The sequence below is a fragment of the Platichthys flesus genome, chromosome 1, assembly GCF_949316205.1.
Source record: "Platichthys flesus chromosome 1, fPlaFle2.1, whole genome shotgun sequence".
Lineage (NCBI taxonomy): Eukaryota > Metazoa > Chordata > Actinopteri > Pleuronectiformes > Pleuronectidae > Platichthys > Platichthys flesus.
In genome coordinates, this window is record NC_084945.1 from 7870683 (window position 1) to 7885456 (window position 14774).

At 44.3% G+C, this 14774-nt stretch overlaps 1 protein-coding gene across 2 annotated transcripts; it reads left to right on the plus strand.

Moving 5' to 3' along the window:
* The first annotated feature begins 1451 nt into the window (after positions 1–1451).
* Positions 1452–14190, plus strand: itgb6 (integrin, beta 6). Of its 2 annotated transcripts, XM_062379154.1 has the most exons (16): positions 1452–1586; positions 3961–4030; positions 4378–4457; positions 4569–4767; positions 4850–5096; positions 5179–5344; positions 5448–5609; positions 5916–6011; positions 6265–6354; positions 7669–7803; positions 8472–8889; positions 8963–9185; positions 9650–9744; positions 11010–11126; positions 11216–11382; positions 11867–14190. In XM_062379154.1, exons 2-16 carry the CDS (start codon positions 3976–3978, stop codon positions 11963–11965), a joined length of 2349 nt encoding a protein of 782 aa, XP_062235138.1. In that variant the 5' UTR covers positions 1452–1586; positions 3961–3975; the 3' UTR covers positions 11966–14190. The 2 variants fall into 2 exon arrangements, with proteins under 2 accessions (XP_062235138.1, XP_062235060.1); XM_062379076.1 differs by lacking the exon at positions 1452–1586 and having other exon boundaries at positions 3803–4030.
* Positions 14191–14774: the final 584 nt, after the last annotated feature.

Below are 14774 nucleotides of genomic sequence, written 5' to 3' on the forward strand. Positions count from 1 at the left end.
AACAGAGACTTTAACCTGTAATAGAGTTTTTTTACAATGTAGTATCAACAATTACAACCAGGATCTGCTGCAAACACACATGCTGATCTAACAATCTAAAACCACGTTTATCATTGCTCAGAGCATGATCCATGTCCTCTAGCACCACCATGAGGTTTTTATCTTAAGCTTTTAGTGAATTTAGCTGCTAATAATTATTTGTCCTTAAATTCTTTATAACAAAATACCCACTAATCTTATCAGCAGCACCTACCCTCTGTGTTTGGTGCTAATGAGCAAACGTTTGCATGCTACCACTTGTCCAACGTGTAAAACACGACAGCTGCTAGAGATCAATGTGCTATCACGTTAGCTTGCTGATGTTAGCAGGGAGCTGAAGTGCAGCCTCAGTGTTTCTGGCTCGGCTACAGACAGACAGTCTTGTTTATCATCTGAACAGAGGGGCTGAGCCTGAGGATAGTGATTGTAAACGCCTCGGAGACAAACAGTGGTATTTTGGGGGGGTTGGTAGTTTAAATAATTTTACAGGGTCGGGCCTATGTACGTTTATCTTGCCCCACAAGCATATGCATGTGTGTGTACACCTGCATTCCAGCCATTCCACTGTAAGAAGGAGGCTGTATTACAGCACTGGGTTCCTCCTCGTCCTCCTCCTCCTCCTCACTGCAGGAAGTAATACAAGTTCAGCACACACACACACACACACACACACACACACACACACACACACACACACACACACACACACACACACACACACACACACATACATACACTGTGTACTTCTATCTTAGTGAGGACACTCATTGGCATAATTCATTCCCAAGCCCAGCACCCTAAACTTAACATAAACCTTATTCCATCTCTAACCCTAAAACCAAGTCTTAACCCTCAAGCAGCCCATTGAAAGTGGGTCAGAATGTGAGGACCGGCCAAAATGCCCTCACTTCATAGGCTCTAGGCTCACAAAGATATCCATACACACACACACACACACACACACACAATTCAAACTTACAGCAAATGTCCATTACTTTGATTCAAAGGTTGTTTTGTTGCAGCTTTAGCCTCCACAGCTCAACATGAGCACATCAGTTAGATCATCTCTTAATAAAGAAGTTCACTCCTGTGGAGGTCGCTCAGCCGGGCAGTTGTTACTGTCACTCATTATCATCACAGCCTCCCCCTGCACACACACACACACATGCACACACACACACACATATGCACATACACTCTCACACACACACGCAAACGGGCAAGTTGGAGCCTGTACAAACACCCACACATGACCCCAGCGTGCACGCACACACACTCACCCACTTTCCGACACACACACACACACTCACACTAACACTCACACAAGCACACATGAGCCAAGGAGCATGGGCAGCAGGGTCACCCTAGCGCCATGCTTCATAAAGGGCGCCGTTACAATAGGTTTACTGTTACTCTGAGGACTGCTCGGGATACAATGGGACTGAATGTATCGGCCTGATGCTTCTCTGTTTCTCTCCATTTTTCACTTGATGACAAGGAAGACAGACTGAGACGGGACAGCATGGTATCAGAGGACGCCCCTGAAGGTGAGCTGATTCACTGACGGATTACACCTCCATTTCTATGCATAGTAAGAGTGTAGTGCTGAGACAGAGACATGAGGGGGCATAATTTATTGATGGTCGAATTTTGATGAGGCTGATACTGATATGCGTAAAACACTTCTGTCACATTGCATGGTTCATTTTTCTCCGGCACCCTGAGCATCCAACCCGCTGGATCTCATCCAGGACGTGAAACAACTGTAAAATGAGAAGTTAGAAGAAGAGTCACAGGAGTTTGGTGTAATTTTGTTGAGATGTTTCTTGATAAATTTAGAAAATAATAAAAACAAATGATGAGAAATGCAGACTAGAGAGGAGAGAGCCGCGAAAAACCAGAGTTAAACCAGCAAATGATCCAAGCAGAAGGAAGTATGGATGAAATATCACAGTTTCACAGATGGACACTTCCCAGAAGGCTACTGGGTAAGGTGCATCAAACTACAGAGAGCTGAGGGGAGAGGGGGGGGCACTGAAAGAAGAGGAGAGGGGTGAGAGGGGGTTTGGGGTAACAGATGGGGACTCACCCAGATCCAGAGGGGTGTGGTGCTGAATTGTGAGATTCCTCGGAGTTGGGACAAGCTACGAGATATTCGGGCCGCAGCTGTCAACGGTCCAACACCTACGCAACTGCACCCTCCTCGCCCTCAGATTGTACACACACAGTAACACAGTCACACAGTCACACAGTCACACAGTCACACAGTCACATTTCATATCTGGTGAAAGGCCTGCATGGTTGTTTTTGTCTAGCCAACAATGACAACGATTCAGGTTCTTGTGTTGTTAAAGATTAACACATCTTCTACTATAGCGTCTGGGCACCGGGACTCTACAGGTTTTATTTGCTCACGGCGTGGTCTGTCTGAATTACTCTTGCTTGGCCAAAGTTCAGTCGGCAAACTTACACTGTGGAGGAAATAATCAGATACTCTCGAGGTAAAAGTAACAAAAACTATATCCCATTACAAGAGTGTTAAAATTTCCACCAGACACACCTACTTACAGCATCAAAAGAAGTACTTGTTCTGCATGACGATATATTGTTTCATCATAGGAATGTTAATAGCGATGCATCAATGTGTAATCAGCATTTTACTGCTGGTTTTGGTGGAGGTAGTTTTAACCAGTAACTTTAACAGTCAGGTGTTTTTTTCCCAGTGGTTTAAAACCAAGGGGTTGACCCCAAAATGTCACCAGAGAAAACTGAGGGGTCGTAAGAGGATTCAAAAAACTGTAGAAACTGAGAAGAAAAAAAAGTGAATCGCTGAATCAGCACATGCCAGGATATGTATGTTTATTGAGGCCTCTACAGTCTTGTATTGTATTGAACTGGTGCATTGCTATAACCTGAGCACAGGATTAGAATGTTAATTAAAAAATGCCAGAGCTTGACCTAAAAAATACTTAGTAAAACTAGTTTCGTGTTTTGAGATAATATTATGCTAAATCATAACTGTAGCTAGATCTAAAGATGGTCTGACAAACATTTACATTTTAGCTTTGAGAACAAGGCACACAAAGTCAAAACAGTATGAAAGTGTTAGTCACGATTATAACTGACAGACAAAAATGTAAATACTACACAATAACTTATTCTTCAAAATAAACCAAAGAACAAAAATTTAAATTTCAAAATAAAAAACTAAATCAATTAAACGATGACGGATGGACTCAAAAAATGTAAATGGAAAAACAGAGATATAGCCTGTGAACTCAAGTTTAATACTCAAATTATGAGATAACAAGTCAAGTAAATACTACATCAAATAAATTCTCAGAAACTAAATCAAGTATTCATCAGGTCTTTGTCCCTCTCTGCTGAAAGAAGAAGTTTAAATCCACACAGCCTTAACTCAGGAGCCTTGAACTTAGTCTTGAACTTCAAAGCAACAATACTGTGATTTCAATACTTCTTTAAATCGTAATTAACGACATCGGCTGAGGTGAGATTTTTCTTGATATATTTTGTTTTTGCCTTAGTCAGCACAAACCCAAGCCCCCGGACACACACACACACACACACACACACACACACACACACACACACACACACACACACACACACACACACACACACACACACACACACACAGCATACACTCTCACACACAGAGAGAGCTCTGAAGTCTCCTCGTGCGCGCCTCGCTCGCTCACCTGAGCGGAAGTGGACATATAAAGGCAGCGCAGGTGAGCGCGCCCCCCCCCAGCTCCTCGCCCAGTGAGCAGGTATCGCGGGGCGGCAGCGCGCTCCTCCCCAGCCCGCGGTGCACTCGGTTTCGGAGCAGCGGGTCCGTGTCAATCCGCTAAATATGAGACAACTTGACACAACTATTCTTTTCTTACCTTGTCCAACCAGTAACCTCACGGACTAATGGGGCTTATTCTGCTGAGCCTGATTCTCCGCTTCTGGATCAGCAGCGTGGAAGGTAAGAACAACAGACAAACAAACCAACTAGGGCAACACGTTTATAATGAGACAATACAGAATCACGGCTTCTCAACAATATGACGTAAGTCCTGTATGGGTATTTGTGACTGGTTAACCTGAGAGGATATTGTGAAAGACATATTTCAACGGTCAGGGGTTTTATTAGTTTTTACTGCACTTGGTAGTATTCTATAAAGTAGTTATAGGTCACTTATTAATACATGATTGAAACTCTAGCTTAAACTTCCCTTTGACATTTGATCATTTCCTAAAACTTCACACGCTTGGGGAACTCAGGTGGTTCCTGTGGCTCCTTGACCCTGACTGTGTTCATGTGTACTGCAGGATCATGTTCGACTGGCAGCGCTGGGACTTGTGACCAATGTCTGCAGCTCAGCCCTCACTGTGCCTGGTGCACACAGGAGGTAAGCAGCCGGGCGGGCATGACACCACCTTGCCCCTTCAGATCATTACATACTGTTATGCTATGAGCAGGATTGAATTAAACCACTACTACCCGTGACTTAATTTCTCAGAACTTCACAGACTGGTTCTCAGTCAGCGAAAGATGTGACACACTGGATATCTTGGTGGAAAAGGGATGTGCCAGGAGCCAGCTGGAGTTCCCCGTCTCCGAAGGTCAGATCCTCCTTGATCTCCCGCTCGGGAAGAAGACCGACAGCGCTAACAGCACCCAGATCTCTCCACAGAAGATGGCCCTCAAGCTGCGAGCTGGTATGCAACGCAAAGTGTTTTGGAACTGACTCCAGGTCCTCGTACTCAGACAAAAAGGAAGGTGTGTGATTTTTGTGCACAGGCAGTCAGGTGACGTTCCAGGTGAAGATCCAACACACAGACGACTATCCCGTGGACGTGTACTATCTGATGGACCTGTCAGCGTCCATGATCGATGATCTGGACATGATCAAAGACTTGGGCTCCTCTCTGTCTAAAGAGATGGCCAACCTCACCAGTAAATTTCGCATGGGCTTCGGTTCCTTCGTGGAGAAACCTGTGCTGCCTTTCATCAGTATCACAGAGAAGGAGCTGGCCAACCCCTGCAGGTAAAAGACAAAACATCAACCCAACATCCTCAACCCCTGAGATTCTACTTGTATCTAATGTTTGTGTCCCGGTGTGTCCCAGTGGCGTGGGCTCAACCTGCCTGCCAGCGTTCGGCTATAAACACGTCCTGTCTCTGACGAGCAGAACCGACAAGTTCAACGAGATCATTGCGAAGCAGCGAGTGTCCGCGAACATCGACCTGCCAGAGTGCGGCTTCGATGCTGTCATGCAAGTGGCCGTTTGTGGGGTAAGACAATGATTCGTTTTTTAAATGCATGAACCTAGACCTTGGTTAGTTTGTGATTCTGTGCTGTGAGTGCCCCCCCCGGTGATGATGTGTCTCCTGATAGGACAAGATAGGCTGGAGGAATGACTCCATGCGTTTGCTGGTGTTCGTCAGTGATGCCGACTCACACTTCGGGATGGACAGTAAGATGGCCGGCATCGTGATTCCTAACGATGGCCAGTGTCACCTGGATGTCAACAATGAGTACTCCATGTCCACGGTGCAGGTGAACCCACAATCAGACTCAGAATCAGAATCAGAATTCTTTGTATATTTGCACATACAGGAAATTGCCTTGGTGTGGTTGGTGCACTTTACAAACAACAAATTAAAAACAACAATATCGAACAATGTAACAACAATATAAAAAACAACAATATATACAGTATGGTCCCTATTGTTTCATTTTCATTTCAGAAAGACAAATCATACAGAAATAGTTGTGACTTTACTTCCTGAGTCATTATAGGCTCCTCTGTGACGATCACCACTGCCTCACTGTTTACATATCACCATGTTTGGTGGTTTTCAGGAGTATCCGACTCTGGGTCAGCTGATTGATAAAGTCATGGAGAACAACATCCTGCTGATATTTGCTGTGACGAAGGAGCAGACACACAACTATAAGGTAACAGCTCCGTCCTGTGAAGGTGCACAACTCCTTCCTTGAGAATAAATCCCCCCTGGAGAACTCTGTGTGAGCACAGCTTTTAAATGAGGTTAACATATTCATGCATTAAGCTGCATTCTCATTCAACCTGTTAGAACTGGCCCTCTTATCCTCCACAATCCGTTCTGCACCACGAGCCAGGTCTGACCAGATTTGTAACTTTGCTTGTGCTGTTTCTCTTGTGTTTTGTGTTTGTTTTTTTCCATCATAGAACTATGCAGATCTCATACCTGGCGCCACAGTCGGAGCCGTGGCGAGTGATTCAAGGAACATCCTGGAACTGATTGTAACAGCGTACAAAGTAAATAAAGGGTCTTGGTGATGTGGGTGTGCAGGTAGTGTGTGTGTGTGTGTATGTTTATGTGTGTGTGTGTATGTGTGTGTGCGCACTGGTCTGGTGAGATAAAACCAATAACACCTGCCGTAATAAAAGCAGAAAATAACTGTTAAATGTAATTCAATCATAATTTCCAACCTAATATTTTAAGCTTGAGCCAAGTTTTATCCAAACACACGTGTACATTTAAAGCGGGCATGTCCGTATCTCTGCCTTCTCTTTCTCTCGCTTTTCTCTTTTCATTCTTTCTCCTATTACATTTTTCCCTTCACCAACCCGGTGCTTTGCTCCAGCTTGTTGGTGCTTTGCTCCAACAAGCTGGTTGGTGTTGCTGCAGCAAGTCTCTTCTTGTCCAAGCCGTTTGATCTGCTGGTCCCTCTGACTCTCATTTGCTCTTTTCTTCCCCCACTCGCTCCCTCGCTCTCTCTCTCCCAGTACCTCTTTCACTCTGTGTCCTTTTTTTTGTAAATCCCCCCCCTGGCGGCGTTTACTGCTTTACTTCTTTACTCCTCTAATTACTTCATCAGTCATGTTTGCTTACAGCCACTTTTGGCCGCTGCCACGTTAACCGCACTGAAGAGAGCAGAGCCTGTCATCACACTGATTGTAGATAAAAAACAAAGAGATATTTAGTGATGGAGGGCAGATGATGAGTATTTACACTTACCTGCAGTTTGGGATAAATGTTTGTTTGTCAGTGGATGGATCGTTGAGCCGCCCCACTTCAATTACCCCTTCAGCGTATTTACCGAAAAACACTTCCAAGTCTTTTGAATCTGTTTTACCTTAATCCACCTTCAGTCTGTGTGTTACCCACGACCATCCACCCGTTTTCTCCTGCCTAACAACGCTGGAGACACAGTATAATCACAGGCACGGCCGGAAACCCACAGTTAACCCTCCGCTAGCACCCAGACAGTCCGTCAGAGAGTTCATGAGTCAGTCTAACACAGCATATCCTCGAGCTGAGGTGAGCTCTCACTCTTTTCGTAGGAGCACAGCACACCTGGCACAGTGACTCACTCAGAGAGAGTTAGTTATAGGTGCGTTCAGACGTTCCCTGGCATGTCAGGTCAGCGCAGGGTGAAGGTTTAATCCCAGTTAAAGCCCTGGAAACCACACCCCACGCTAACAAAAGTCAGAAGCAGGAATCTGTTTGATCATTGGGATTTTTTTTTTATGCTGTGTTGTAGAGGGAACCTTTCTGCTCCGGTCTTGTCTGTGCTGATGTTTGCATTTCCATTCAGGGACCTGCAATTATCATGCACTCTTTTCCAGGAACTGCGCTCCGAGATCGAACTAGAGGTCCACGGAGACACAGAGGAGCTGCAGATGTCCTTCACATCCATCTGCCCCAATGGTACTGTCCTGCCTGACCTAAAACGCTGCTCCAACGTCAAACCAGGGGAGACGGTCAGTCGCTTATACTCTAAATGTCCCATTCTTTGCTTGTGAATGTCACATTTCCTGCAAGCTGGTGCAATGTGGTTCAATAACAATCTAATTCATTAGACTAAAAGTATATTTTTTAAAGAAAGTCTTAAAAGTTCAGTGTGTAAGATTTAAGTGAAAGGGATCTACTGGCCAAAGTTGAATATAAACTAATACTTGTGATGTTTTAACTAGTGTGTTTCATCTAGATTATATCATAAACCCTCAGGCTAGATGCAAGAAACATGAGGCAGATAGATACATGTAGGAACTCTACCAATAAAATGCTGGAGCTCAAAGTTGTCAGGACGAACTGGTGATAACTAAAGATCAGAGATTTAATGATAAACATGGAGACAATTGGGTAAAGGGTGTGACACACTAGGGCAGGTGGGCTCGAGAGACGAGGGAGGATCAGGAAGGGAAGTGACAAACTTTGTAGATCCGTGACATAAGGATGCATTTGTCAGTTGCATTTAAAGGAAACTTCTTAGTGGGAGAGATGCAGCACCTGAATATGGACACGGTGCCTAGAGTATATATTTTTAGTGATGCATATGGGGCCCTGGTGTGTATTTAGGCTTTAATGAAAGAGACAAAACCTGTCAAATTCGTTTCATGGTGGTACTCTGACGTCCTCTCCTCCTCAGGTCGTGTTCAATGTGACCGTGGAGCTCCCGGGATGCCTGTCAGGAGTCCGGCACTTCTCCCTCAAAGCCGTGGGCCTGCAGGACAGCCTGGAGGTGGAACTGGAGTCTCTTTGCTCGTGCGACTGCCGGCAGCCTCCTGAAGCAAACAGCAGCCAGTGCATCGAGGGCCTGGGGGAGTTCCAGTGTGGCGTGTGCGTGTGCCAGCCGGGGTTCCTGGGAGCGCAGTGCGAGTGCAACGAGGAGAGCATTTTGTTGAGCAGCTGCCTTGCCAGCAACGAGTCCGCAGTCTGCAGCGGTCAAGGGCAGTGCTACTGCGGCCAGTGTGTGTGTCATGCATCCAGCTTCGGCCGCATCTATGGACCTTTCTGCGAGTGTGACAACTACTCCTGTGTTCGCTTCCGGGGAGAGCTCTGTGGAGGTGAGCAACTTCTCACGAATGTGATGATGATCCGGTGTTGAGCCTTTCATTTGAGTTCATGTGTGTATTCCAGGCCACGGAGTGTGCGACTGCGGAGAGTGTCACTGTCACAGTGGTTGGACGGGGGAGCACTGCAACTGCAGCACCAGCACTGAAGCGTGCATGTCGGAGGATGGCACTGTCTGCAGCGGCAGGGGGAAATGCAAGTGTGGCCAGTGTGCCTGCGCTGTACCCGGAGCGTCTGGGGACAAGTGTGAGAAGTGCTTGACATGTGGAGACGCCTGTAGCTCTGCAAGGTGAGAACCCATTCAGGCCACCGGCTTTTGAAAAGTGAATACTGGCTCAGTGTAAAGAGTTTTTTTTGTCGGCTTTTCCCTCTTGAATTGTTGTTTCTTTACCTGAAAAGATATAAGATGTTGTCTCCTTGCACGACATGATCTGTCTGTTCTTTGGAGTTCAGAGGTATCAGATTCTGGCGTCCCTTGTTCACATGTGTCTACACCTTCCATGGGACATCAAAAGACAACTAATGTCCTCAGCAGAGCACTAAGAGATTTCCTTTCTCCTTTGCAAAGCAGCTGTCAGGCCCAGAGCCATTTGATATCACTGTTGTAGAGGAGACGGGTGATAGAGGCTGAATGAAGCCTTGGGAAAACTGGTGATAAGTGACCAACACTGTGATTCTTCTGTGTTCATTAAACCTCAAGCTCTGAGGTAAAACTGTGCTTTTGTTTTGTTTCTCAAATTGTTTTAATACCAGGAGCTGTGTAGAGTGTCACCTCCTAGATAAGGACGACGCTGAGCACTGTGATCAAAGGTGCAGCGTTCCTAAAATGTCCATCAACACAACAGAAGGTAAAAAGTCACTTTATATAAGAAAGATACATTTTTGTTGAGATATTTTTGTTACACAAGGACAGATTGTCCTTTTTTTCTTACTCTGTGTGCTGCCTAATTCCAAAAGAAGGGTGTTGTTGTCATTCCTGTGTGTCTATACAACATAACTTAACACTGCATGGATACATTTTCACCAAACTTGTGGGATTGTTACTTTGGAGTATATCTCCAGATGGTGGTGGAGCTCGAAGGTCAAAATCCAAACAAACGCCACGTGGATAATGTCCTCCAAAAAACAGATTTTATGAGATAATAATATATATTTTGTATTATTCCGCGTCATAACCTCATGATAAGGGAAGTCACAATGAAGTGAAACATTGTCAAGATTGGTAAAAAAAAATAATCCACGAATCTCTGCATCCACTTGCATGCATTGACTTTTGGAAACATGATCTACAGCTCATTTAGATAAACCAATCTTTTGTAATCTTATGTATACATGAAATTAAATTGGATTATTGCAATATTAACATGTTTTGCATTGCCCGATTGAGGTATATACAGCATGGAGGCAGCGTATGTATCAGCCCACTCATGCTTTTTATTTTACGCATGCTCATGTCAAGTTCAGGGTTGGGTTAGAAACATCAAATCGTTCATTTGGCTTTTCCTAAGACGAAGATTTATATCAGAATATGGATATGCATGCATTATCAACCATCAATAATTGTAATGTGCGCTGTAAATGAGTCCGTTCTCCCGTGTGGTCATGTTTTCGATAGTGGAATCAACACAGGGCCGTGCTAAGTTTCCCCATGGGTCAGAGATTTGGAGGAATGCTGCCCCCTCATTGACTTGTGTGTGTCTCTGAAGTCCGAATCCCCTTCTTCTTAACACAACACCATCCATGTCCATTCAGTCAGCCCTTGACAATGGGGAACATATTATTTACCTTGTCGTACAGGCGGAGCTATTGTAGTGCATGTGAATAGCCAAAGAGCCTTGTCCTCCTTTTATAGAAGAGATTATTTTAAACCCACTATACTTGTGCAAGCTGAGAGGTATATCTGATTATCAGAGAGGATTTTCAGGCTTCAGCTGTGATGTACAATGGGGTGGTCCACGCACACATGCACACACCAGATTGTCGTCTTTGATATGGAAATCACAACAGAGGGGACTGTATCCTTTTACATACTCGGCACAATGTCGAAAGGGAAGGGGATACACAACGGATTTGTCTCATCCTTATGGATATGCATGTTCACATCTCCTCCCAGATTATGAAAAGACCTCCTCTTTGTCATGCTCGCTGATGACGGAGAACGAGTGCTGGATCTCTTTTGATGTGGTGGAAAGTGAGACAGGTACCACTGCCTACAACCTCCAGATGTACGGTAAGCCATGAAACAACAACACAGAAAACAGGTTGAAGTTAAAGGGAGATCTGGCACGAGTCTCATCCCCCCCACCTGTCCCGTCCCAGGGTGCCCGGAGCCCCCGAACATCCCCATGATCATCCTGGGAGTCTCCCTTTCCATTGTGTGTATCGGCCTGATCCTGCTGGCTGTGTGGAAGGTGCTGGTGTCGGTGCACGACCGTAAAGAGGTCGCCAAGTTTGAGGCGGAGAAGGCAAAAGCGAAATGGCAGTCGGTAAGAACCTGAAGTTGTTTATAAGCTGGTAGTGTTTTCTCACTGTTCAAACCATAAACTGTATATGAAGATCGACTAAAATGGCTGCTAGCCAAAGGGGAATCCAAAGCTTCTGAATCGCTCTGATTGGAATAAGGTTGATAAAGGTCAAAGGTCGCGGTGACTTCCTATGAGTGTGAGGGAAAAAGGTATGTAGACTCAAACTGCACTGGTTGGCAGAGGCGGTGTAACCACTTTTAAACGGATAAGAAAAGGAAGTTTTCTCCAAATTGAATTTTTGTTCCAAACTGTTGGAAGTTTGCTAAACTAATTGGAATGTCCAGCTGATTCAGAGGCGCAAGCTAAAAATAAGAGTATTTATGAGCTAATTTAAGAATCTTATTTTTTCAAACAAATGAGAATAAATATCAATGTGTTGATTTTGGTGACAGTATTTTAATGATCTTCATGTGTTTCTGCTTTTTCTTGTTTTTGCTCTTCTCAGGGGACCAACCCTTTGTTTAGAAGCTCGACGTCCACCTTCAAAAATGTAACTTACAAGAACACGCAGAGAGAAAAGACTATAACCATGAATTCCTACTGATGATAAACTGGAGACTATGCAAACCAACTTCTGAGTGCACTTAAGTGTGTGTGTATGTGTGTATCTGTCTGTGTGTCTGTATGTGTGTGGATAATAGACTGTATATAAAGATGGACGACATCAATGCTCCCCAAAAGTGAAGCCAAAGCATCTTGATTGCCCCCTGGTGGCCGCCTGCTTTACAGGTCATAATCTCTGCCTTATCCATTGTAGTGGATGGTAAATGGGCCGAACTAAAAGTGACAGTATTAATCAAATATGTTTTTTCTCAAAGATGGTTTCTGTCATTTTAGGTAGTTCTGATCAAACAGATGTTTATTCAAGTGTTCACTTGAATTGAGTTTGGATTTAATTAGTCATTAGATTCTATAAAAACAGGGTTAATGTCACGATTCACAGCTGAGACTGAGTCACCATTGGTTGAGAATGTGTCTGGGCAGGACCTCGACACCGCTTCCTCTGGCTGCAAATGCTCAAGATGGCAGACTTTCGCTTAATTTCTGTATAGTGTAGAGAAGTGGAGACATGTCGTCCATCTTTATTTACACTCTGTTGCGTGGATCCATCTCTGTGTTGATTCAGAGATGCCAGAACACAGTAGACGACACTGTGAATGGATGAACACTACGTGATGAACTTGCTGCTGTCAAAGTGCACTGTCCATGTTCTAAACACTGAACCCTCCTGTTGCATGATCCTGCAAACGCACTCTGATGTTTGTCCACTGTAACATGCAGCTTGAAAGGAGGAGTCTACACTACGAGTGGTCTACTACTGAAAAATGTCCTTAGTTTTAATGATTGTAAATATACTGGTGGATGATTGTGATTTTTTTATTTTATATATTGTGCTTGATGTTTTATTTGAAAGAAAGGCTGAGCCTTTAATGTTTTTTAGTGACATGGCACATAAATAAAGCAAAGTTCTGACTTATTGTGAAAGGACTTCAGGGTTTCCCCCAGCACTATCTTGTTAAGGCGGCCGCCTTAACAAGACTAGGGCCCCGCCTTGACTACCAATGTACTGAAAAAAATATTGGTGATTGGTCCGCTAACGCCAGCATTTCGGAATGGAAACTTCCTGTTCCATTCCCTACATCACAATAAACCAAAATCACAACTACGACTCTATAATTCGTGTGACAAGTGTGTTAAGCCAGCAGCGTTGTCCGGCTGACGGTGGCTGGTTAGAGCACTTACGGCACGTGTGTACGGTCACATACTGTTATAACGAACTTTCATAACGTGGCTAGCGGGCTAACCACCATGCTAACTGCGGTGGGAACAGCGCAAAAACCCGCTGACTTTAATCCCACGGCTCATGACACTCTTTCTCAAACACCGTCAGGTTAGAAGCAAACACTTTAGATCGATACTAACTAACGGTAGTAGTTAGTATCGGGTGTCCCTGCTGACTGTGTGTGGAAGCTGGGGGGAAGCTAGCTGCCTCCGTGTAGCTTCAAGCTGTTGCAGCTGTTGAATTAGCAACGCAGTTTGGAAACAAGACCGGGGAACCGCTGCGTTAAGACACGATAACATAAGCATTATGACCCGCTGGGTGTCACTTTATTCAGCAAAAACTGTCGCGTCATCAACATCCTTTTTCTGTTAGCTGCCATCGTTCACTGTGTGGGAGGAGCCGGGAGGACGTAAATAAACCAGCGTGGACTTCTTCTTTATACCTCATGAGGTAGGCTTCTCTAAGCTCGACTTCAGTTGCGCCATCTACTGTTCTGGCGGTGAATTGTTTTCACAACAAAAAGGCTCGTAGAACTATAAATCAAAAAGGGTCCGTCCGCTCCGTCCGTCCATCAGTCCGCAACGGACTCGGAGTAGCATACATTGGCCTTAAGCTGCGTAAATGTCTAGTAATATCTCGATTTTAATTGGTCCATGAATGATATGTAACGTAAAGGCTTATGTGGCATACCATTTACGTAAAAAAGGCACAAAGAATGATGCTTATTTGCGTACATGTTAAATCATACAGAATCAGGTGCGCATGCGCGAAAACTTTTTTTTTCTTGCCGTCCACAATGAATAGGCGGTTAATTTGAACGGAATCCGACATCACAAACTGTCATCTTCCGAGGCAGCTTGATTTTTCTTAAAAACCGGCTTAAACCCTATTTTGTAGTGTCTGCATGTTTTCCACAACATTTGTACCTACTGTTGTTTATTTATATTGAAATAAACAGTTGTTTATTTCATTCATGCGTACTGGCATCTTTGAGCAAAATACCCCCAAAAATTTTCGCCGCACCGCTACGCGCCGCGCCAACAGCACCGCCACCTGCTTACCACCTTGACTGACAGATTTACTGGGGGAAACACTGGACTTTTTCATTATGTGTTTGTCAAACCCAGACAGATATTGATGACACTGATAAGATCAGGTTTCAGAGGAACACAATTTAAAGTGGTTTTAAGAGGAGCTCAGTGGGAACTGAGGCTTGGGCAAAAAAAAAAGGGTTGACTCGAAAAAAAGTGATCCCACACATTTGTACTTTTGGTCCAACATTTAAATTTGCAACTTTCCGCCAAATGCAGACGAACGTATATGTACTCTAATCATAAATAACAGATTAGAGCATAAACAACTCTCCCTCCTGCTTTTTATCTACTTTACTCACAGATTTAATTTCTATTTTTGTAATTTGCTTGTCATTTATTGTAGACTGTGTCTGTCTGTCTGTTGATCTATCTATCTATCTATCTATTTATCTATCTATCTGTCTGTCTGTCTGTCTGTCTGTCTGTCTGTCTGTCTGTCTGTCTACCTATTTTTCTGTCTGTCTGTCTGTCTCTCT

Bases quoted from the DNA above. Each gene is read 5' to 3' on its own strand.
- itgb6 (XM_062379154.1), top strand. From the start codon at position 3,976: ATGGGGCTTATTCTGCTGAGCCTGATTCTCCGCTTCTGGATCAGCAGC. The intron at 4,458-4,568 runs GTAAGCAGCCGG...TTAATTTCTCAG, and splicing joins GTGCCTGGTGCACACAGGAG to AACTTCACAGACTGGTTCTC. The intron at 4,768-4,849 runs GTATGCAACGCA...TTTTGTGCACAG, and splicing joins GGCCCTCAAGCTGCGAGCTG to GCAGTCAGGTGACGTTCCAG.